The sequence below is a fragment of the Panthera pardus genome, unplaced genomic scaffold, assembly GCF_024362965.1.
Source record: "Panthera pardus isolate Hobbes unplaced genomic scaffold, ASM2436296v1 HiC_scaffold_15, whole genome shotgun sequence".
NCBI lineage: Eukaryota > Metazoa > Chordata > Mammalia > Carnivora > Felidae > Panthera > Panthera pardus.
Genome location: NW_026526710.1, coordinates 20,537,306 through 20,562,280, shown reverse-complemented (window position 1 = coordinate 20,562,280; position 24,975 = coordinate 20,537,306). Strand labels below are relative to the sequence as shown.

General features: G+C 49.3%; 1 protein-coding gene and 1 long non-coding RNA gene across 4 annotated transcripts in view; one reads left to right on the top strand and one right to left on the bottom strand.

Moving 5' to 3' along the window:
- MYO18B (myosin XVIIIB) overlaps positions 1 to 24,975 on the top strand; it is a 258,324-nt gene that overhangs the window by 113,774 nt on the left and 119,575 nt on the right. For all 3 annotated transcript variants that reach the window (XM_053902225.1, XM_053902226.1, XM_053902227.1), the window contains 4 exons: positions 12,046 to 12,165; positions 12,482 to 12,590; positions 16,597 to 16,721; positions 21,438 to 21,592. In XM_053902225.1, coding sequence (XP_053758200.1) covers positions 12,046 to 12,165; positions 12,482 to 12,590; positions 16,597 to 16,721; positions 21,438 to 21,592 — 509 coding nt within the window. The remainder of the gene's footprint in view (positions 1 to 12,045; positions 12,166 to 12,481; positions 12,591 to 16,596; positions 16,722 to 21,437; positions 21,593 to 24,975) is intronic.
- Positions 20,512 to 24,034, bottom strand: LOC109253517 (uncharacterized). Its single transcript, XR_008422179.1, has 3 exons — positions 23,767 to 24,034; positions 20,965 to 22,268; positions 20,512 to 20,884 (listed from the first exon to the last, which is right to left on the bottom strand). It is a non-coding gene; the product is annotated as an uncharacterized LOC109253517 (long non-coding RNA).

The following is a 24,975-nucleotide window of genomic DNA, read 5'->3' as shown; positions in this document are numbered from 1 at the left end:
AGAAGGCAAAGTCCCTGTCCTCATGAGGTCTCCAGGCCAATCGAGGGAGACAGACCACAGTTAGTAAAAAAGCAAGCTACTTTTTGATGGTCAAGTGCTGCAGATAATAAGCAGAGGGAGGTGACAGTGAGGGGGCTATTTTTGCCTGAGCGGTCTGAGAAAGCTTCCACGGATTGAGATGTCTGAGTCTAGGTCTGAGTCATCTGGTACAGTCATCTATGCGCAGATCTGGGGAATTGAGTTGAAATGGCAAGTGCAAAGGTCCTGAGGCAGCATGGGATAATATTTGTCAGTTTGGAGCAAAACTAGAGCTTTCCACACCTGCGAACCCATGGTGCTATCGTGACTGATCATATTGCTTGGTTTGCTAGACGGACGGTGGGGGCTATAATTCGGTTCATGATCAAGCCAACAGAACACATTCTGCTTCCTGTATTGACAGCCCAAGTTGAGCCTGGCTGGCTCCCGTGGGGACATGGAATGAAGTTTGGGGTAGGGGCTATCTCTTTTCCACCTCTTCTCATTCTCCTTGTCATCGTGTCCACTCTCTCCACCAAGGGTTCTCTGTCTCACTCCCACAGACAAGGAAGAGTCAGAGGCTCCTGGAAGGGGACAGTCACGTCACATAGAGTTAGGAGAGTCAGGGTGGAAAAGGCTCCACCATGGGCCTCTGCCCTCTTGTAGAAAATACTGTAAGGAGGAGAAGAAATGACACCCAAGTGTCATTCAAGGCTCTGGAGAGCACCCAGCCTGACCTCTCCCGCAGGAAGTAGCAATGACAGAGCAGCAGAAGCGAGCAATCAGAGAGCCGTGCGTGGGCTGGGAATATCGGTGACTCCCCTGCAGAAACTCCTTCCCGCTGAGCTGACATTTGACACACTGTCGAGTAGGACGTGGGCGCTTGGGGTGCTTCAGCGGCCGGGGGGAGACGGGGAGACAGTGAGGAGGGGAACATCATTAGCATCTAGCTATACAGCTCACGCCGCACTGGGAGAAGGAAGAGAAGGGGCCAGGCTGCTGAGACCTGGACCAAGCGTTCAAGCGTCTGCACCTGCTCCATATGCTACACAGGCTCTTGGTGTCTCTGTGTCCTCTGTGGCTCCGAAAAGATGTATGGGGCCTGGAAAAAAAAATAAGACAAAATTTCAAAGCTAAGAAAGGCAGAACAATGGGAAATAAGAGGTTGAAGAGTGTACCAAAGGGGGGGGGGGCGGTGAGAATTAGAAATAGAGATTTACCGTGAGCCTTGGACTCGCTCTCACTTCAGACTTTGCATCTGCTGTTGCCTCTGCCTGGAATATTTCCCTCCACCCTCCTCAGCTGGTTAATGCCTGGTCGTCCCTCGTCACCCAGTTCTGGTGGTACTTCTTCCAAGAAGACTTTGTTAACCTTTTAGGGATGGGTTGGGCTCCTACTGTCGGCAATCCTGGGCCCTGAGCTTCCTGTTACTGCGTTGATGGAGGTGTTCTCACCCCCTCTGGCATGCTTGTGCCCTGGCTTGGTGAGGCCCCAAGGGCAGGGGGGATGTCTTGCCCATCACGTTGGCCGAGCCCCTGGTACAGAATAGACATCCAATGGACCAATGATGCCATGTAAGGTCAGCTGAAATGTTGACACTGAGCTTCCTAGCAACCAAAGCAAAGAGGGAAGCAAGAGATTACATAGACTTGTCCCCAGCTTAAACACACACGCACACCTGTTGCTTGAGATAATACTCATTCTTCCAAGTATTGAGCTATCAGAGAAGTTTCTTCTATGAGTCCTTGTGAAAAGGGGCACCAAGTAACGTGGCAAAGTACAACCTCAGTAATATTCGTCCAGGAAGTAGAAGAGGTGACCTCTAGGAGGGCTTTGGCGGGCCTCGTCCTGAACTGCAAGACGAGGGCATGGCATCAATTCCCTAAAAAACTCAGTTAGGAGGCAAAGCAGAGTTTTATCCAGGAAGCACGTTCAGGTGACTGAGTGCTATGATTTCTTTCCCCTCCCCCTCCCCCCTCTCCTCCTCTTCCTCCACTTCCTCCTTTTTAAACTTTATAGTAAGGTCCAACATACAAAAAAGTGCACAGTTGTTAAGCATATACGGCTCCATGAATTTTCACAAACTGAACACACCAAGGCAATGGACACTCATATGGAGACACAGAACATTCCCAGATTCCCCCCAAGTCCCCCTCATGGCCCTTTCAGCCACGACCTTCCAAGGGTAACCACTAAACTGACCTCTAGCACTATAGATTGGGATCCCCCCCCCCTTTTTTAACTTTACCGAAATGCAATCCAATGCCTTTCATATGACCTCATGACATTCCTCCGTGTTGGGGGCGGCTGTGGCCCATCCATTGTCATTGCTGTGTAGTATCCCGACATGGGTATAGAGCACTCTATTCATTCTACTCTACATGAGAATTTGGTTGTTTCCAGCTTTAACCTGTGATGAATAAGCCTGCTGTGAACATCCTTCCACACGTCTTTTGGTACAGGTATCATACATTTCTATTAGGAATGCACTAGGAATGGACTTGCTGGGTTCGAAGTTCTCTCTGTGTTGAGTTTTAATGGATGCAAACAGCTTGCTCAAGGGATTGAGTCGGTTTACCCTCCTACAGCAGTCCACACCCTTACCAGCGCTTGATATTGTCCTTTGCATTTATTGATTGTGTTGGGCGCCCCGTGATCCCACACCGTGATTTTAATTTGTGCCTTTTCCCGTGTTTTTGGCCGTTATTCTCTTTGGCGAAGCGGTCTTTCAAGTCCCTTGGCCACTTACTACTGCTTTACTTATTGGTTTGTAGCAACTCTTTATATGCCGTGGATTTAAGTTCAGTTGTTGGATATGTGTGGCACAGATCTCTTCCTCCAATCTGTGGCTTGCCTTTTTCTTTTTTTTTTAATTTTTTTTTTAAGTTTATTTATTTTTGAGACAGAGAGAGACAGAGCATGAACAGGGGAGGGTCAGAGAGAGAGGGAGACACAGAATCAGAAGCAGGCTCCAGGCTCTGAGCCATCGGCCCAGAGCCTGACGCGGGGCTCGAACTCACGGACCGCGAGATCGTGACCTGAGCTGAAGTCGGACCCTGAACCGACTGAGCCACCCAGGCGCCCCTTTTTTTTTTTTAATTTTTTTTTTTTTTGGCTTGCCTTTTTCGATGCAGTAATTGGAAGTATTTTCTGAAGCCCTGAGTCTCTTCAGACCTGCCCAGGGGCTAGGAAGAGGTCAAAGGGCTCCAGAATCCCCCAACCTGTATCAGTGGTGATAGATGCCCTTCTTTAGTTTCATTCTGTATTTGATTGACTTTTTTGGACTCCCGTTATTTTCCACCTTTCTGCGTCTCCAGAATTGCACTGCAGTTCCACAATCACTGGCGTCTTACACTAAAAAATGACAGCACTTTCTTTCCTTTTGTTCCATAATGGTGCAGCTTATAATCAGAGGCAGCTCAGATTTGGTGAAACGTAGTGTCCTGGGGCCCAAGTAAGATTTTATTGGAAGAAAGGTCTTTAATTCTTTCCCCTCCGCCAAAAAGCCACTTTGATATTTTTTTTTTCTGGTGGCTTTTATACTTCACGGAACATCAGGATCACCTGGGGGAGCTGTGTCCCCTGTAGCTTCCCCATCCCATCTCCTGAGGATTCGACCCAGGAGGGAATCTCGGGGAGGGGAACTCTTCCCTGCTTCTTTTAACAAGCCCCGAGGTGAACCTGAACGCAGCATCGTGCCATGTGAGACTCGTGGTTCCCGTGCTCGAAAGCGTGTCAAAATCCCCAGGAGGATGTGTTAGAATATAGCGGGCTGGTCCCCAGCCCTAGAGATTCTGACTCAGGAGGCTTGGGGCAGCCCTGGAGAATCTGCATTCCCCACGAGCTGTGTCAGGTGATGCCGAACCCGCTGGTCTGGGGTCCACGCTTTGAGGAACAGATAGAAGGGACCCCCTTCTATGCAGTTCTCTTTTCTTAGAAGAGTTTCTGCTAACGGTTGGGAGGCAGACACTCCCACGGGCCATGCATTACGCAGACACTCCTGGCCCCGGTTCGTGGCCTCTGCACCCCGCCCGCTTGTCTCGGTTGGTGGGGAAACAACGGATAGAAATGTTGCTAAAACATGTTGTGCCTCATCAGTGAAAACTCCATTTGACTAGGCTTATTAAAAAGACAACATTATTGCAAAATGATTTAAGTGCTTCATTTGCGAAGGAGCAGAAGAGGAGATGAGACGCCTCCAGGAAGCTGGCTATAAATATTCCTCAAGCGTGCAAAATCTGCCTTGATGCAAAGTGGGGTTTTTTATTTTCACGAGAAGGCAGGGCTTGTCCTCTTATAGGGACTTCCTATATGGCTGCGGGAGCACATGGGGGGTAAAAATGACAAGGGGGTGTTTTCTTCCCTCCTTGGCTTGTCATCTAGGTTTTTCCCAAGAATTTAGTCATTGCGGGCCCCGGGCACTCTGGATGTCTGGCCTCGTCAGCATGACAATTTTTCACTTTTTGGTAAGGGACGGTCGAGAAGACAGAACCCACCAGCCTGGGGCGGGAACCGGAGATTCAGGTCAGGAAGTCCGTTTGCAAAGTGCTGGGGTGTTTGGCCCGGGAAGTTATGTGTGGCCGGCCGCTGATCTCTGGAGGGAAGGGAAGCGACTTTCCAAGGGCTGTGTGGCTTAGTGGTGACTGAGTCTGGAACATATACCGGGCCTCCTGACTGCTACCACGGTACCACAGCTAAGGCCCCCCAGAGGAGTGCACAGCTGGAATGTTCTGCATGCTTCGGTCTCCCCGTATGAAAATCCAGGCCATAATGCCTTCTCTACCTACTTTGTAATGCAGATGAGGAAGCTGGGGACTGTGCAAGGGATGGGTATGACAGCCCGACCCGGGATGTCTGGTCCAGGAGCAGAGAGGGTGGGTCAGGACGGTTGGCTCTGGATCCTCATTGCAGTGGGACTGTGGGCAACTCCTTCCAGGCTCTGAGCCTTTGTGTCGTTGTTGGCAGAATGGTGACAGTGGTGGTTCCACATTCCTCTCTACAGGGTGGTGTGACGAGGTGCCTGTAGAGTAATTATTACAGGGGCGCCTGGGTGGCTCAGTCGGTCGAGCGTCCGACTTCGGCTCAGGTCATGATCTCATGGCTCGTGGGTTCGAGCCCCGCATCAGGCTCTCTGCTGTCAGTGCAGAGCCCATTTCGGATCCTCTGTCCCCCTCCCCCCCTGCCCCTCCCCAGCTCATGCTCCCTCTCTCTCGAAAACAAATGGACATTTTTTAAAAAAGGAAAGTAATTATTACACTGGTTCTTACACGAGTCTCTCCACATCTCCGCTGTTGCTAACATATATGTGATTACATCTTAGCTATTCCTACACCCCTCAGAGCATTCGGTGCCAACTGCATGAGTAAAGGAGATAATGTTGAATTTAGTAATTCAAGTAATATTTAACGAGCGACGCGTCTGTGCCGGCTGCCGTGACACATCCTTCGCCCGCTTTATCTCGTTTTACCTTCAAATCAAACTGTGAGGACGGTGTCATTCATACCCCAAGTTCTAGAAGAAGACAGTGAAGACCAGAGAGGTGGAGCGATTTGTCCACTATCACACAGCCGGCGAGTAGCAGAGCTGGGCTTTGACCCGGGGTCTGGCTGACTCCAAACAGGCTGTGAAAGAGGAGCCTGGAGTGGCTCATCCTTTAAGACGACCCGGAGATAGCCAGGTGACAAGGTGGGGAGGCTGTGCGTTCCAGGTAGAGGGCACAGCAAGAACAGAGAGAGAGACCGGGGACCTGGGCTGGCACCCACAGTCCTCGCCGTTGGAAGGTCTCATGCGTGTGGGGAGATTTGGGGGTAGGGTCAGTCGCCGAGGCTGGGCCAGATGCCAGGGGCTGTGAGAACCACGTGAGAGGTTTGAACTCCATCCTGAAGGTGGGGGCCAGAGAGAGAGAGAGAGAAAGTGTGCCCATGAGCTCAAGTGAGCTGGGGGAGGGCCAGAGAGGGAGAGAGAGACAGAGAGAATCCCGTGCAGACTCCCGACGTGGGCTCAAACTCCCACGACCTGAGTCGAGATCAAGAGTCAGACGCTTTACCCACTGAGCCACCCGCGTGCCCCTAAAATCCATTTTCAAGATGGGATATGTGGGTGACAGCATCAGAGGGGTTATTTCCTCTTTAGGGGGGTGCTATGGGACCTTGAAGACCCCTTCTAAAGCTCACGAAAGTCCATAGCTTCTGCTTCTCCCACCCAAGGCCAGTCGGTGATGTGTTGTCCTGCGTGTCCCTCTCTGATGCATGACATATGTCCCAGCACACCTGCAAGCGTGGTCCCCATTCCCGCCGACCTGCCGGAAGCTGTGAATCCCTCCCTCCCTCCTTGGCTCCCGGATACATTATTAATTCACTTGGCATATATTCTTGGAGCCCCCAAGAGGCAGTTTGAAGGTATGGCTAGGAGTAAAGGCTCTGGAACCAGGCTGCCTTGATTTGCATCCAGCTCCGCCACTGGCCGGCTGTGTGTCCTTGGGTGAATGTCCACACCCCAGTGCCTCGGGTCTCCATCTGCAATGCAGAGGTATCAGTCCCCAGCTCTCAGTGTCTCTGTGAAGGTTCTGTGGGTTACCCTGTGCCGGACCCATGGTAAGCACCCTCCGTGATAGTGATTATTATTTTTTATTAAATTTATTTATGTTATTTTGTGTGTGTGTGTGAGAGAGAGAGAGAGAGAGCAGGAAAGAGGCAGAGAGAAAGGGAGAGTGGGAATCCCAAGCAGGCTCCATGCTGTCAGCAAAGAGCCTGACTTGGGGCTCGATCCCACAGACCGTGAGATCCTGACCTGAGCTGAAGTCAAGAGTCGGAGCCTCAACCGGCTGAGCCACCCAGACGCTCCCGTGGTCGTGATTATTATTAAGGGAACTATTACCATCACTTAGTAGCAGCCGGGAAGAGAAGTACACAGGGCGGTCCCTGAACTGGTGCCCAGAGTGAGTCTCTGGAGCCCTGGAGCCCGCCAGTAAGCTGAGATTTGTTCTGAATTTCCCCTCATGACCGAGGCAGCTTCGAGGGCAGATACCGTGAGATTGAAGCCCAAAGTGGCCAGCTGGCTCTGCAGCTGGACAGACCCTCTGCCTATTGATTTATTTTCTCCCCATCCCCTCTTTTTCTGCTTCCACTTTCCATCTTCTCTCTTAATCGCTCAGGTTGACAGGGGTGGGGCTTCCCTTCCTCGGGGGCTCCATAAAGCTCCCTTTGGTCATGGCCCCTCGGGGGTGGGTGGCCTTGCCTTTGAACCACACCCAGCTGTCTGTTTCGCCTCCTTTCCCCCACCCACTACCTCCCGGTCTGCCCCAGGTACACCCAGGCTCCTGTACTGCTGACCCCCAGCGTTGAGTCAGGTGGCAGATGTGGGACAGGACGGCCCTGTAATTATGAGTCAGGACCTGGGATTCAGGCTGCCCAGCTGGACTCCCCGTGTGACTTATCAGCCATGACCTTGAACAAATCATTTCACCGCTCAATGCCTCAGTTTTCCGTTCTGTGGAAAGGAAATAAAAATCCTCTCCTCATAAGGCACTTGACAGGCACACAGCAAGAGATTAGCACATGTCTCTCCCCAGCATCCGATGAGTATGAGCTATTTCTCCTGCAAGGGCTTCTAAGGAACCAATGCTTTTCCTTAAATTGAAAAGCGCACAGTGAAAGGCCACTGCTTGCTTTCTGTAGACCAGACAATTTGGGGAGCTTTGAGAACTCTTGAATATAAGAGCCAAGGACAGGGTTGGGCTCAGACATGTGGGTTTATCTCCCCAGCTCAACAGAAAGATCCTTGAAGGCAGGGCCTGGCACACAGTCGGTGCTCATATAATGAATGATAAGCGGCAGTGACAGTGACAGCCCAAAGGGTCGCACGTGTGCTCAGCATTTAATGCCCGTCAAATGTTTTGTTGCCATCTCCCTCAGGCTGCCGTGATGCCAGGGCACGGGATATGGAGTATTTCTATTTGACTCTATGCCACATGTACAGCCCATTTATCCGTATCTGTCCCCTTCTCTCCGGCAGACTTTTGGAGTCATGGTCCCTGAGTAGAAAGAGAGTTTCTGATGATTTGGCTTAAGTGGTGGATCCAGGGAGGTTTTCAGAATAATTTCTAGTTAATTGGTGCCTGAGTAATCGGCAAGGACCCTTCTGGGTTTGCAAACCAGGCTCTTCCCTCATTAAACCGGTTTTCATTTTTCACTCACCTAATAACTCTGGGCATGGTGCCCACCTCTCACTCTGTGAATAAAGCCCTTGGGCCCCGAAATGTGGGAAGGGGAGAGGGATTTGTGGGGCTAGGGGAAGGCCGGGGGCTACTCGTCTCTGGGAAAAGCATCTGTCATTTCCCTAATCTGAGAGGACTAATTGTCCTTTGGACTCCAGACTTGGATTGTGTAGAACTCAAAATTAATGCATTAAATTAATGTTGTGCTCCCTTTGCTCAGGCTGATTAGCACAAATGAAATTTCGTACTAATTGTCTAAGGCGGAGAGAACACGATCCTGGTGTTGAGGATTGATGCTGGTGGTGGGGATGGGAAGGCGGGGATCAGGGGCATGGTCTGGGCGTTCCTGGATCGTACCAGTCTGTGTTCAGAGCCAAGTGCAAACGATCACTCCCCCAGTGCCAGTGCTGTTGTGTGCCCATAAGGAAATCTAACCCATCTAAAGCCAGGTGTGAGGCCAAGATTAGGAAGAGATTCTGGCAATTTCTATGCCAGCAGTTCTTTTTTTAAGGTTTATTTATTTATTAATTTTTTTTTTTTTGGAGAGAGAGAGCACAAGCAAGGGAGGGGCATAGAAAGAGAGAGAGAGAGAGAGAGAGAGAGAGAGAGAGAGAGAGAGAGAATCCCAAGCAGGCTCCAACTCTCAGCACGGAGCCCAATGCGGGGCTTGAACCCACGAACCTCAAGATCAAGACCTGAGCCGAAACCAAGAGTTGGCCACTTAATCGACTGAGCCACCCAGGGCCTCTATGGCAGTAATTCTTAAGCTTGGTTGTGCTTAAGGACAACCATGGAGTGTGTTGAACTTCAGATCCCTGGGTCCCACCACAGAGGTTACGGTGTGGGCGTTCTGGGACTACTGAGGAATATACTGGGAATATTTTAACAGCCATCCCAGGGGACTGCAGGGCAAATGTTTCCCCCAGAACACTTTAAAGATGACAGTGGGAGGAACAGCAAACAGAATCCCCACCCCAGAGACAGCCCGGTGCACCCTGGGAGAGCCCCTGGCTTGTTAAGTGGCGGTTACTTGGACCAGAGGGATCTGAGCTCCCGTCCCAGCTCTGCCACTCACTTGCTGTGTGACTTCAGAATGCTCCCCCTAAGCCTCTCCCCCCACCCCATTTCTATAAAAGGCACACGTAAGTCTGAGCAGCTACTGGTGTGGTCACCAAGACGGGAAGCCAATGGGCAGGTGGAGGGGAGAAAAAGGGGGGCAGCATAGAACGTGCAGAGCAGCAGCTCTGGTTTATTTGTTTGCAGCTCAATTTGGGGGGACTATTTTTTTTAAGATATTTGTTTTGTGCTCTTCTGATTACCAGCAGTGCAGAGATGCATCGTAAAGAAACCGGAGTCCTCTGTGAGCCCACACCCTTCTAGGAAAACAAGAAAAAAAATCCCTATACAGTTTGAGAGCGCCTTTTTCTGTACAAGTAGAAAGAAAACAAAAACGAGCACGGGTCAAACGTCCTATTCTGCCACTTTGCTTTTCTCCCCCACCGTTGGCCATATATCTTGTTTTTGCTTTTGTTTTTCATGTCGAAACATACAGATCTTCATCTGCCTTCTTCATGGGGTGGAGGAATGAGTTTTGAGACCACCTATGAGCTGATGGTATTGATGGGAACTAGCTTGGGGGGGGGCAGGTGGATTCCACGCCGGAAGGGCCACTTGGTGTCTGTGACAACACCCCACAGCCACTCCTTGGTGCCACACACAGGGTCTCATGGGAGAGTGAAGCGTGTAGACATCTTCAGTCATGACACGAAGTTGTGGCATCAGATGGGAATGCCAGCAGGACAATAGACAGTCCTTAATGCAGTGTGTTTCACAGCTCAAGAGAAGAAGGGATTTGTCCAAGGTGACGCAGTGTGTCTGGACTTGAACCCCATGCCTTACTTCTATTGTTTTCTTTTCCTTCCCTGTCTTGACTTTGACCACTGCCCCCATGGAGGGAGTCTCCGTTTCCCAAGCGACCCTGCTGTGTAAGATCATTTCTAAGCCTCTTGGTCATAAACAGTCCACTTCCCGGGTTCTCGCCTCATTTGCTTTGGCAAAGCCTTGAACCTGGAAGGCTGCACTTTGGGACAGTAATAACACAGAAGCCTTGACCCATCTGGCATCTGTAGTTGGTCACTGATGGGGGGAAAAGTCAGCGCAAGTTGGATTTCATTAAGATATAAACATTTTTATTTTTGCCCCTGAACATGACTACAACTCACGCTATTTCTGGACCACAGCCTTCAGAGTATGAGCACCTGACTTGAGACATTCTTCCTTTCTTAAACCATGCCCCTAACACGTGACCGTGTGATTTCCAGCTTTGATATCATTAAAGCAGAGCAAATGGAAAAGTAGTTTGAATGCATAAGCCGAATTTTTTAGTTCCTTTTTTAAAAATAAGTTTGGCACCTGAAACTGTTTGACGAGACACATGCATTTTAAAAATTAGAATTTTAAGAGTTTGGGGGCACCTGGGTGGCTCATGTCGGTTGAGTGTCCGACTCTTGATATCTGTTCTGGCCGTGATCTTGTGGTCTTGAGATTGAGCCTTGTGTTGGGGTCTGTGCTGAGCGTGGAACCTGCTTGGGATTCTCTCTCTCTCTCTCTCTCTCTGCCCCTCTCCCACTTGCACTCTGTCTCCATTCTCTCAAGAAAAAATAAACATTAAAAAAACAAATTTTAAGAGTTTTTTTAATTTTTTTTTTTTTGAGACAGAGAGAGAGGAGGAGGAGGAGGAGGAGGAGGAGGGACAGAGAGAGAGGGAGACAGGATCCGAAGCGGGTTCTGTGCTGATAGCAGAGATCCGGATGCGGAGCTCGAACTCATGAACCGTGAGAGCATGACCGGAGCTGAAGTTGAAAGCTTAACCGACTGAGCCACCCAGGTGCCCCACAGATTTTAAGAGTTTTGAGAAGCAACTCGTATTATTTCTTCCAACGCGTTCCATTTAGTTTTCGTGGAAACTCCTGGCCTGGTCGTGTTTCATAGGTATATACAAGAGCTAATTGAATCGGTAATTACAGCAGAAATGCGACAGGCATAAATGGGTGGGGAACACGCACGACCAGTACTGGGTGTGCATGGCTGTCCCCTGGTGGAGGCAGGTAGATCACGGGGAGCCACAGAGAGGTTTCCTAGCTGAGGGCGCTCTTGTGTGGTGAGCACCTGTGTGTCTTACCAAGGGGAGCCCATTGATCCGTCCAGCAAAATGGCTCGCTGAAGGATGGGTAAGGAGAGCTTCTGTTAGAATAACTTTTTTTTTTTAATTTCTATTTTTCTTAAGAGAGAGAGCAAGCAGGGGGAGGGACAGAGGGAGAGAGAGAATATTAAGCAGGCTCCCCACTCAGCGTGGAGCCCCGTGTGGGGCTCAATCCCACCACCCTGGGATCATGACCTGAGCTGAAATCAAGGGTTGGACGCCCAGCCGACTGAGCCACCCAGGATAACTTCCTTTAATTGAACATTTACTACGTGTCAGCACTGTGCTAACTTTATGTGGATTATCTCATTTAATTGTCAAGACAATTCTCTAAGTCATGCCCACCCCTTAAAGCTGAGGAAACCGAGAATCAGACAGGCATCCTGCGTGGGGCAGTCACACAGCTAGTGAGCATTGGGCCAAGAATTCTAACACATCGGGACCAATAACATTCTGACCATCACACCCCGAACCGCCTCATTACACGGAGATGCCCTTTTGCCACAAGAGCCCGTGATTTGTCCGGGCTGGCCCTGTGGAGGGTGCCCCGGGGGAGAAGAGATGACGTCCCCTCACCACGAGTGACTCTGCTGTAACCCTCCCATTCCAGGTTGCTGAACTGACCGCGGAGCTGGCTGATGAGCACTTCAGAGGGGACGTGGCCTGCCAGGTGCTAGAGAGTGAGCGGGCAGAGCGGCTGCGGGCCTTCCGGGAGGTCCAGGAGCTGAAGGTGGGTGGCCCAGGGGTGGTGGCGGGTGTGGCTGAGCAGGGTGGCTGGGAGCCTTTGGGTCTACCCGCCTCCTTGTCTGCTCACATGTGGGAGCCGGAAGCCTATAAGCAAGAGGCGGTGGCTTACTGACTCTCATGTTCAAGGTCCTGGAGGACATTTGTGTCTTCCTAAGCCTTGACCTTGGAGGTGCCCTGGATGAGGACTATGTAAAGGGTAGACAGTCCTTGGTTACCAAGCCACCATGGGCGGGCGGGGGGGATGGCCAGGCCCAGGCTGCACTGGGCTCCAGTTTGACACCCTGGGGCCTTTCTTCCAGAGCAAGTATGAGCAAGTCCAGAAGAATTTGGGAGAAGTACAGAAGCAGTTGGGAGAAGCGCAGCAGAAAATTCAATTGGGTGACTTGGAAAGGAGCCACACAGGAGGAGGTAAGCAAACCGGGACTCTCGGGATTAGACAGGGGTGAAAAACATGCCGTCCTTTTGTTCCATTCATTCGTTCGTTCATGCAGTCGTTCGCCCTGAGCACTTAGTATGCCCTAGAGGCTGCATCAGGGGCTGTCATTTTGTCAGAGCAAACGGCCACAGCTCTGCCCTCCTGGAGCTTCCGGTCTGGTGCAGACATTAAACAGAACCCAACAATATCCCAGATAGTGCTTTATCAAGGTGACAGGTACACGTCAGTAATAACGCAAAGAACGACCCAAACAACAGTGACTCTATGGCAAGGCCCCTTTACTATAGACGACATGGATTTTAGGTTAAGGCATTTCGGTGGTTACACGCAGCATCTGTGAAATGGCATTTCTGGATTTGAATCTGGACTTGACTTTCTTTGAGGTGGGTGGCTTTTGGGCAGAGAAATGTGTGCTTTGGCTCCCTCATCTTTCAGATGGATGGATTGATAGGAAAGGCGGTTGATGGAAAGCGGTTAACGCCACGTGCATGGCGACTTTATTTACTGCTAATGCTGTAGTGGGGTCATCATCCATCCATGTTCATAGGCTGTGGCACAGGAACTACTACCCTCCCCATTTTGAAAAATGTTTATTTATTTTTGAGAGAGAGAGAGAGAGCAGGGGAGGGGCAGAGACAGAAAGAGAGAGAGAATCTCAAGCAGGCTCCTCACTGTTAGCGCAGAGCCCAATGCAGGGCTCGAACTCGGGAACCGCGAGATCATGACCTGGGCTGAAATCAAGACTGAGCCACCCACGTGCCCCATACCATCCCCATTTGAGAGCGGTGCCAGGCGCTCAGCAGTTACTGGATGGAGAGAAGCTGAGGCCCCTGAATTGCCCAGCGGTTAGGTGTGCTCAGCAGAGCCGGGGTTTCTGGTGGAGCCGGGCTTCTGGAGTTGCCTGGGGGCTCACATCTCATGGTTCAACGGGCATGGTGACATCTCCGTCAACTCCTCTCCCCAGCCTAAATGAGTCAGGGGACAAGGATGCCCGGTGTGTCTGTCAGCTTTTATAAAACGTTGACATTCTTTCTTCCATGCCCCCAGAGGATGTATGCCCTAGAAACGTCAGGGACGCTCAGAGGAACGGAGGTCAGGAGGCGGTGAAGAGGCAAAGTGCGTTTGCTTTTCACTCCCCTCTTGCTTCCTGTCTTCCTGCCCCCCACCCCCACCCCCAGGACAGGCGTTTACAGAGGAGTTTGGGGGTTCTCTGGCACACGACACTCAGTACAAGCAGGGAGAGAGGAAATGGGTTTTTACAGAACCAGGAGGTAGGACAGCAAAGTTTCCCCCAGAAGAGCATGGCTGCAGTTCCGTCCCGACTGGGACTGAGACCCCCCACGCTAGTCCCCAGTTCGTTTTTCTCTGGGAGGATCTGAGAACTGGATGGGAGGGGGAGGCGTGCTGAGCTCGCGAGCACATTCGTCACGATGCTATAGAGGCTCTCAGCCCTGGAGGCTCATTCCAGGAAGCCAATCTACAAATATTTTGTTTTCCATTAGGAAAGCAATACATGCTCATTACAGGAAAAAATGTTAAATATAGGAAAGTCAAAAGGAGCAATAAAACACTTTAATCACACCCGAGCAATGCCACCACAGCTCCTCAATGGATGGAGCCGGAGTATCAATTATGAAAAACGTAGCTGTTTTCCCACCATGCATGGTGGGGTATCTGAAGAGGCCCTTTTATGGTGTCTCCGACTCTTGATGTCGGCTCAGGTCGTGATCTCATGGTCCGTGGGCTCGAAGTCCCACCGGACACCCTACACTGACTGCGAGGGGCCTGCTTGGGATTCTCTCTCCCTCTTTCTCTGCCCTTCTTCCCCTGCTCGTGTGCTCTGTCACTCTCAAAATAAATAAATAAACATTAAAAAATTATTTTAAAGAAAAGAATGCACCCCCCCCCGGCCCCAGGGAGGGGCGTTGGCAGGAGAAAGCAGTGTTGAAGAATGGAGAATGGTTTTCTCCTCTGCTCATGTTGACAACTCCTACCACCTGCTCTGTAGCACATCTTAGCGCAGAACACATGCACAGGTGCGGAAATGCTTTCTGCTTTCTCCTCCTTTTGCAGCTATCTGCTGTTTGAGTTTTTTTTTTTTATCCTGGTGGGGAGACAGGATACTTTTCCCACCATGATATTATTTACCTTAGTGGAAACTCAAACAAGCTCTAACTCCTTACAACTATATCACCCTGGTTGGGTTACTTATGTGGGAGTCCCTATTGGGGTCACCTCTTCTAAGACCTCAGTCCTACCATCTATCCAAGAGTCTTTCCTTCCTTCCTTCCTTCCTTCCTTCCTTCCTTCCTTCCTTCCTTCTTTCCTTCCTTCCTTCCTTCCATCTGTCCATCCCAGTACTGACCTATCCATCCACCCTAATATCCATCACCTATCCAGTGAAAGTTATGAGGTATTTATGATATGCTAGGCATTGTAGTAAGTCCTGTGGACACAATGATGAACAAAAACATTTGCTGCTTTAATGAGTTTGAATTCTCTTCTGGAGTTCCCTAAGCTTGCCTTACGAGAGCTCTGATCATTCTAGATTGCAGCTTTCTTTTTGTATGTTGTCTCCCCCACTAGATTTCTGCTGGAAGATACAGTAGTTTCTTATTTGTTTCATTATCCTTTGTGCCTGGTATGAAGTAGTGTTGCTCAGTGGGCATTTCAGTGCATGGTAGATTGAACAATGTATGATGGGTGGATGATGGACAGGTGGATGGATGGATGGATGGATGGATGGATGGATGGATGAAGAGATGGATGGATGGACAGGTGGATGGATGGAGAGATGGATAGATGGATAGATGGATAGATGGATGGATGGATGGTGAGAGGAATGGATGGATGGACAGGTGGATGGATGGATGGATGGATGGAGAGATGGGTGGATGGAGGGATGAATGAAGAGATGGATGGATGGAGAGATGGAATGGATGGATGGATGGATGGATGGATGGATGGATGATGGATGGACGAATGGATGGATGGTAAGAGGAATGGGTGGATGGATGGATGGATGGATGAAGAGATGGGTGGATGGAGGGATGAATGAAGAGATGGATGGATGGAGAGATGGAATGGATGAATGGATGGATGGGATGAATGGGATGGATGAACAGAGAGATGGATGGATGGATGGATGGATGGATGGATGATGGATGGATGAATGGATGGATGGTAAGAGGAATGGGTGGATGGATGGATGGAGAGATTGATGGATGGACGGATGGAAAGATGAATGAAGTCGTCTCTATCTTCAGCTGTCCACATATGGAATGTCTCCCACAGCTCCATTACCTTAAGGGGCATTACTCTATTACTCAGAAAATCCAAAGACATCCTAACCTGGTCTAGCCCATTCTATTCATGCAAACAGTTTTCATCACGTCAGCAAGTGATTTTTTTTTAACTAAATCAAGGGATTGTTCTCTCATAGAGACAACTTGGGACCAATGCCTCTGTTGCTATGTATTCAGTAGATTCCTTAATTATTATTCAATGTTTATTAAATAATTTAACCAAAAGTCACTGCGTATGTACTATCCCACCCAAGGTGGTTGGCCAGTAAGGTGATTCCAGTTGGTGAACTTGTATCATCACATATGGGGAAATATTCTGTGTGGGTAGGGGACACTCCTAGAGGGTGTTGAGGATCTATACATGACTAAAACATCTCTCCGGTCCTCGAAGGTCATGGGATATCCTTGGAAGAAGGAAAGTATATGTATGCTTGTAGAGGAATTGAACGGTATGACTTTAGACAACCAGAAGTGGTCAGGACAGGCTTCCTGGAAGAAGTGTTTTTTTTTAAAAAAAACTTGGACTTAAAGCAGAATTTCTTAACCTAAAGTCCAAGATCAAGCCTCAGGAACTCTAAACTGTGAAATTATGATCAAAGAGCTAAGAGAGTGTGAGAGAACCACCCTGATTCACCTAGCCTCCCATCCCGGCCTCCCTGACTTTGTCAAATAGCAGATGAATGGATGATGCAGTTCGACTGTGCTCAGATGGAGAACAACTTCCTGCGGAAGCGTCTACAGCAATTTGAAGAGAGGCTGGACTCTGAGTTGACATCCAGGAAAGAGCTGGAGCAGAAGGTAAGAGGTTGTAGCTAGTCTGGGTCCCAAGAATGTCAGATTGGTCAGGTTCCTACCTCCACCGTTCAAGGTATTGGCCGAACCTGGGGAGGGAGAAAGAGAGCACCCCCATTTCATGTTTTTGCACCTCCACTGTTGTTACAAATGCGAGTCTCTGTGGGAGGTGGGAAATACTTTGTCTATGTGTGCGTGTTCTGCATGGGGAAGAATACTCTGGAATAAAGAACCTCAGATCTTGGGCCTCAGATCTTCTCTTCTATAAAATGATTTTAATAAGCCCTTAGAATAGTCAAATCTTATCCATTCCCTTTGCCTCAATATGCCACCTCCATCTCTCATCTAGACCAGAGCAACAGCCTCCTCCTTGGTCTCCTTGCCTCCAGCCTCTCCCCTCAACCACCTGCCACACTGAGGCCAAGAGATCTTTCAGAGTCTCTTTTGGACTGTTCTGTCTTTGCAAATTACGCTGACTCTCAGGGCAGATTGTTTTCTTGAGTGTTTTGTCAGTTTTGATTGTGAGCTCATCTTCAACATGCCCCTCTACTCCTGCCACGGGAACCCCAGGTGGTCTGCATGGTGGAATGTTCCTTTTGCTTCCTGTCTTACAGTGAATTGTGCGTGTGTGTGTGTGTGTGTGTGTGTGTGTGTGTGTGTTTCGTTCTTTTGTATTGTCAGTTGATCTTACTTTGAAATTTTTAAAAACTTTTTACTGCTTTTCATGGCAGTTCTGTTTACAGGGCTGTGGGTGTCTCTGTCGAGATGGGACACTTTTGCCTTGTCTTCTACAGCAGCCCCTGAGACTATGTGACATTCTCTCTGTTTCAGACTGTTGCAACTTGTGCCAGGTGCCACTTGGAGCTTTAAACCCCCCCGAGGCACAGACCCGGGGTTTGGATTTCTTAGGGGAATACTTTCTCCCCCACCCAGAGCCAGAGTGCACCAGGTTTTCTGACCATCCAGGCCAGTGGGTGGATCATTTCCTGTCCCCTTGCCCCAAGGCCCAGGTCTTTGAGGGTCCTGAATGAATGCAGGGGTATTCATTCCAACTTTTCATCTTCTGTGCCCCCGAGGCTTTGTCTCTCGCCCCTGTCTGGCCATTCAAACACAGCCATTATCTTCAGTGTTATTTCTGGATCTTTCTGCTGCTCGTCTTCTCCTCCACCCTGTCTGCCAGAGTATCAGCATCTAAGATTACTGCTTTCGTTTTGTGTCCTTTGCATTTTGGATATCCCCAAATTTTCCTTTCTTTCTTGAATGTGCAGCTGGATGTTACAAATATAATGTATTTGTCCCTCGTGTTCTCTAGGTGAATGGAGGGATAGTTTGACCTCTTTGCCTGTGTTGCATTGTCTCCAACTACCCCTATTTGTACATTCTGACCAGTCTACCCTTCAACTAGCGGTGTGCTAGCAACTGGCCCTCTGAAAATACACACCCCGATGGGTAGCATTTGCCAATTTCCAATGTCCATGGCATACAGGGGACAGTTTCCACCTACCATTGTGATATCACTGGGTGTGGAACTGGGAGGAGAATCCGCTCTCCTAAGTGGGTATACCAGCCCTAGCACACCGGGTCCAACCACACTCACGTGTTTAAAGCTCATAGCCAAATAGAGCGGAAGGTACTTTCCTGTGATTCCCCTTTATAGCCTCCTGCATGGTCAACATCCCCCACCAGAGTGGTCCACTTGATACAATGGATGAACCTACATTAACACATCATCATCACCCAAAGTCCATAGTTTATGTTGGGTTCCCTCCTGTCGTTGTACGTTCTGTGGGTTTAGACAAATGTATAATGGCATGTATCCACCATTGTAGCTTTATAGAGTATTTTCACTACCATAAAAATCTTCTCCGCTTTATCAGTACACCCCTCTACCAATTCATCCCTCCATACTTTTGCCTTTTCCAGAACGTCCTATAGTTGGAATCCTATAGCATGTAAACTTTTTAGACTGGCTCCTTTCACTTAGTAATGTGCATTTAAGTTACCTCCACGTCTTTCCGTGGCTTGATGGCTCATTTTTTAAAAAAAATTTTTTTGAGAGAGAGAGCAGGGGAGAAGGGCAGAGAGAGAGAGAGAGAGAGAATCCCAAGCAGGTTCCATGCTCAGTGCAGAGCCCCATGCAGGGCTCGATCCCAGGACCACGAGATCGTGAGCTGAGCCTAAATCGAGTTGGATGCTCAACCAACGGAGCCATCTAGGCACCCCGATAGCTCATTTCTTTCTACCGCTAAGATCTTTGTCCCATTTTTTAAAATTGAGTTGTTTTCTTGTTGGATTTTAAGGGTTCTTTGTATAATTTGGATAACAATCCTCTATCTGACAGGCTTTTTTGCAAATATTTTCTCCCAGTCTGTGGCTTGTCTTTTCATTTTCTTGATTGTGTCTTTTGCAGCATGGAATTTTTTAAAAATTTTAATGAAGTCCACCTTATAAACTTTGTTTCATGGGTCATGGCTTTTGTGCATTTCTAAAAAGTCACTGCCAGGGGTGCCTGGGTGGCTCAGTCGGTTAAGTATCCAACTTCGACTCAGGTCATGATCTCGAACTCTGTGAGTTCAAGCCCTGTGTCAGGCTCTGTGCTGACAGCTCAGAGCCTGGAGACTGCTTCAGATTCTCTCTCTCTCTCTCTCTCTCTCTCTCTCTCTGCCCTTCCACTGCTCATGCTCTGTGTCTGTCACTCAAAAATAAACATTAAAAATGTTTTTTAAGTCATTGCCAAACCTAAGGTCATAAAGGTTTTCTTCTACATTATCTTCTGGGAACTTCAAGGTTTTGCATTTTACATTTAGGTCTATGATCCATTTTGAGTTAATTTTTGTGAAGGGTGTGAGATCTGTGTTAAGATTCTCTTTTTTTGTGTGTGTGGATGACCAAGTTGTCCCAGTATCGTTTGTAGAAAAGACTGTTTGGCTCATTGTATCAGCTTTGCCCCTTTGTGAAAGACCACTTTTCTAGATTTCTCTGAGTTTATTTCTGGGCTATCTGTCCTGTTCCATTGCACTGCCTTGTTCTTCCTCACCTCTGGGCCTTTGCACATGCTGTTTCCTTTTCCTAGAATACTCTCTCTCCCCTACCTGGATACTTTCAACTATCTTTAAGATCTGAGCTTACATGTCCTTCCTGCCAGGAAGTCTCTGCTGATACAGATTGTTTGGGTGCCTCTGAATTGGGTCCCCAAGTATAAAACTCATCATGGTGTATTGTAATTATCTGCTTACTTCTTGGTCCCTCCCCACCTTTAGTGGTAAGCGCCTTGAAAATGGAGGCCATATTTGCCTGTCTTGCCATTATCTATATCTATATTTACATCTATATCTATATCTATATCTATATCTATATCTATATCTATATCTATATCTATATCTATGTCTAATCTATATCTATCTCCTCAGTGTGAGAGAAAAGCATAGTGTAATCACCTGCGGAGGTGGGCCAGGGTGAGATCACATGGGATTTGATAAATAATGGCAGTGAAACTCAGGATCCTCCATGGTGTTGATGGTTTTAGTGGTCACTTCCCAGAAGGGCATTATGTCTACTCCTCAAGAACATCCTGAGCTGTGGCTAAACCCAACTGCAGGAAAATAACACAGTTCTTTAATAACAAATTATAAAGGCGGGTCAGGTTCCCCAAGGAATGGGGGGGGCGGGCAATTCATGCTGCATTAAAAAGTAATAAAGCTGCAACCTTTCCTGAGCAGCAGAATATAAGAAAACATCCCATTTGCCGTCAAATACTGAATTTAGAATTACAGGCTTCATTAACTCAGAGTTTTGCTTATTTAAAGAAATTCTTTAATGAGGCCATTTCTTCAAAGCGAGTGTGCTGAGTTGTCCTCTCTCCCAGATTCAAATGAGGACATTTGGGGGGGGGGGTTCCTCGAGAAAGATGCAAGAGGCTTTGCTTTTCTGTTTGTTCACGGTCATGTGTATCCCCATGTAATTCAGCCCGTCGGAAGGGCCATTTACTGCTCTAACCTTCAGAGCCCATCTCTCAGATTTCCTGGCCAGATCTTCTACGGCCGCCATTTTGGCTGCTCCATGGCTAATCCCCACATGGGTTCTGGGATGATGCTGGCTGATGGGGTTATTAGGTATACAGTCCTCAGTCTTCTTGTGAAGGCAGGGTTTGTAAAGACTCTATGGGGCACCTTGGCAGGAAGATTATTGAGTAAAATTAAAAACAACCTTGAGAGACTGATGGAATCACCCCCCCCCCCCTCCACCTCACCTCTTGGGCAGACGGGGTCAGAGAAGTAGCTTCTTCCCTGGGAAACAGGCAGAAAGTGGTCAAGACAGGGTCTCTCCGACCCCAGTACCTGTTCTCTTTCCCACTGTGCTCACCTCAGAAATGGCAGCTGCTTGAAATAAGAAGTAGACAAGGGAAGGGAAACAAAAATAATATCAAAACAGGGAGGGGGACAAAACAGAAGAGGCTCATACATATGGAGAACAAACTGAGGGTTGCTGGAGGGGTTGTGGGAGGGGGGATGGGCTAAACGGGCAAGGGGCACTAAGGAATCTACTCCTGAAATCATTGTGGCACTAGATGCTAACTAATTTGGATGTAAATTTTAACAAATAAAAAATGAAATTAAAAATAAATAAATAAAAACGCTGTTGTGATTAAAAAAAAAGAAGAAGAGGAAAGCCCATCCAGTGCGGGCGGAGAGGGGTAGCTCATTCTGTGACTCACTCCCACAGCTCGGGGAGCTGCAGAGCGCTTATGAGGGGGCCAAGAAAATGGCTCACCAGCTAAAGAGGAAGTGCCACCATCTGACCTGTGACCTGGAGGACACCCGCCTCCAGCTGGAGGACCAGCAAAGCCGGAGTCACGAGCTCGAGAAGAAGCAGAAGAAGTGAGTTGCGTTTCACGCCGTCGCTGGGCTCCAGGGTGGGCTGCGTCGATGCTGGGGCCTCCTGGGGGTCTCCAGGTTCTCCTCCTCAGCCCCCTCACTCCTGTCGGGGCTCCTCATCCACAAGGTGGAACCCCTCACCCCTTGTTCTGCTCCCATTTTCCTCCCCACCCCTCACACTTACTCCTGTAGGCTTCTCCCAAGCATGCAGCAAAAAGCCATTCTTTTCTGTTCCCCAGTCTCGCTCTGCAACCAATCGACCGTGTGACCTCGGGGAGCTTTCTTGGCCTCTCTGGGCCTCAGCACCCCCCTTTGTCAAGTGAAGAGATGGCCGTGGAGGGCGAGGACACCCGAGCACGGTGGGCGGGAGAGCAAGGGCTGATGTCAGACCACCCCAGTTCAAGTCCGAGCTGTGCCTCTCTCTAGTTGTATGACCTTGGAGAAGTCATCCAACCCCCTCAGCCTCAGTTCCTTATCCTTAGGTGGGGGATGGGAATACTCCATTGTAGCGAGGACTAAGTGATGGGGTTGGTAGGCTCGACAGACTGAATCCCGGCTCCTAGCCCCGTTGCGGAAAATGGGGCCAGAGAATGGGGGAGGCCCCAAATCGACGCACTTCCCTTTTCAGTCGGCACTTAGGCTCTCCGATCACATGAGCACTTCTGGCGTAGACAGGGCCCTGTGCATGAACGAGATGCCAGCCTTGAAGCTGCACCCTGCACTCTGGTTCCCACGCTTGCTTTCCCGTCGGGATGTGGTCATAGCTCAGCAAATGGTAGAGCCTAGACGGGTACCCATGAGTTTGCACATGCGAAACCTCAGTGCCTATGCTCATCTAATCCCTGGACACCCTGGCTGTGCCTGAGTTCTGCAGCTTTGCTGGTGAGGGTGAGGGTGTGCAGGGAGGGGTCCCGTCTGGAGTCAGACCGCCTCTAATGATAGACGAGACACAGTCTCTTTTAGACAGTCTGGACTAAAAATACTGGAAAATGTGACTAGGATGTGGTTTTGCTCAAGGCACTTCTTTTCCAAGAGGTGGCAAGCTGAATTATATTTTCATGGGAGGGGCACGGATTTTGAACTTGGGTCTGCATAATTAAATATTCTTCCTGTATGGGGCGCCTGGGTGGCTCAGCCGGTTGAGCGTCCGACTTCGGCTTGGGTCATGATCTCGCGGTCTGTGAGTTCGAGCCCCGCGTCGGGCTCTGTGCTGACAGCTCAGAGCCTGGAGCCTGCTTCTGATTCTGTGTCTCCCTCTCTCTCTGCCCCTCCCCCGCTCACGCTGTCTCTCTCTCTCTCTCCTTCAAAAATAAATAAACATTAAAAAAAATTTTTTAAATATTCTTTCTCTCACTCTGAGCTTTTCTTTTTTCTTTTTTTTTAAGTTCATTTATTTTGAGAGAGAGAGAACACGAGCAGGGGAGGACAGAGAGAGGGAGAGAGAATCCCAAGCAGGCTCTGCACTCTCAGTGCTGACCCATGCACGGGGCTAAGACCCACAAACTGCAAGATCATGACCTGAGCCGAAACTGAGAGTCAGATGCTTAACTTACTGAGCCACCCAGGTGCCCTATCACTTTGATCTTTTCAGAGCTGACTTTTTCATGTGAAAACAAAAAGTCTTTGGGGGGTTGTTAGCATGCCCCCCTCAAATGAGAGAGGTTCTTTAATCTTTTATTGATAATCTGACTCTGTTTCCTTTTCCACCTGCCGGGGTATTCTGGCTGAACCTTGTCCTTGCAGTGGGGAAAATGGCTTTGTCTTTCCTTGGCCAGTTCCTGTGTGACCTTGTCAAATGATACCACCTCTCTGGGCCAGAGAGACTGAGGTTTCAGAGGAGTCCTTGACTTAAGCAGGCCACCTGTTTGCTGAATAATAGCTCCGACAGACCCTATCTGCAAACTGAGAGGTGGGGACTCTAACATCCCCTGAGTTTCTGCCAGCTGTGACAACGTTGGCTTTCATCTGTGGCTTCTGTTCCTGTTCTGAGAGGCTCTAGGTAGGGTTTCCGCTCTCTGAGGGGTCCGGGGGCTCTCTGTGGAGGTCATGCAGTCAGAAAATTCCATCTCTCTGGTCGTTCCCGACCCCCTTGGTCAGAATCTTTCATTCCAGGCTCTCAAGAACCTCCCCATGGTGCCCTCCTGGGAAAGATCCCATTTCTTCCTTCCAAGACTTACCTGTCCTGTGATGCTTCCCTACCGCTCTACCATCCCCTGGCAGAAGTTAATTCATGTTTTGACGCTCGTTGCAAATGGCAGCCATTTTCCTTCTAGGGGGTCCAGCAATATAGCAGGGAGGCTAAAGGCCTAAGTGGGAATCCCGGCAAAATAACCATAGGGAGGGAAAGATCTAGAAGTCAGCAATACTTCTTCATAATCTCTCCAACTTTAATCGAATCATAGAGGTAGCTGCCTCCTTAGTTTGCTGAGCCCTGGATGGACTGATGTCTCCATGCAGGGGAGTTCCCTGTCCCCAACGTGGTTTCCAAGTTCAGAGTGGCCCAAAGTGGCTCCATCTGGGCTTGGCTAATCGTTGCCACGGTTACCCCATGGGTCACAGAGCTCGGTTCCGAGGGCCGATGGAGCTCCGAGCCTGTCGCCTTGGGGTGGGGCCTGCGCTGGGCTCACCAACTCCCACACATAGTGGAAGTTAGACCCCAGGCCTGCTTCTAGTGGGGTGAGGCATGTGTGTGAATCCCTCTGGCCTCAGGCAGGCGGTCGTTCGGTGTGTTCCAGAAGCTGGAGTCCATAGGAGCCATTCTTTGGCATCGGGTGGCCTGTTAAGTCAAGGTCTCCTCTGAAACATCGGTTCCCTGTCTGGCCCCCACTGCCTTATCCCACCTGCCCCAGTTAGATGGGGGACTAGCTGAGACAGTAGAGAAGCTGGGCTCAAGCCCACCTCGGCCACTTTGGAATTTAGGGGAGAATCACTCTGCCTCTCTGAACTTCAGTTTCCTCTTCTATAAAATGGATATCATTACATGTTTCTTGCTGAATTGTTATAAAGACCACATGGACCCCAGCCCAGAGCCCGGCACCTTGGGACTGCTGGGTCATTATCACCATCACAATGTTTCCGTTCACAGGGGCGGCAGGGGGCGCCTCTTGAATGATGTCACCAACAGCCAATCAGAAAACTCCTGGGCTCTTCCAACAGGAGGACCCCCTCCTGTGACCCATGATCGGCTTTCTCAAGAGTCTGAGGCTTTGAATGACCATCTAGCTTTAAGATACATTGGATAATCTTGTAACAAGGGGACTTTCTTCTCACTAAGACCCCAACCCCATGCCCAGTTTAACCCTTCTGGCCATACCAAGGTCCCTGGAGCAGTGGCACTTTCTGTGTGGGCCAAGGGCAAGTGACCAAGATCACATCTTATTGAGGCT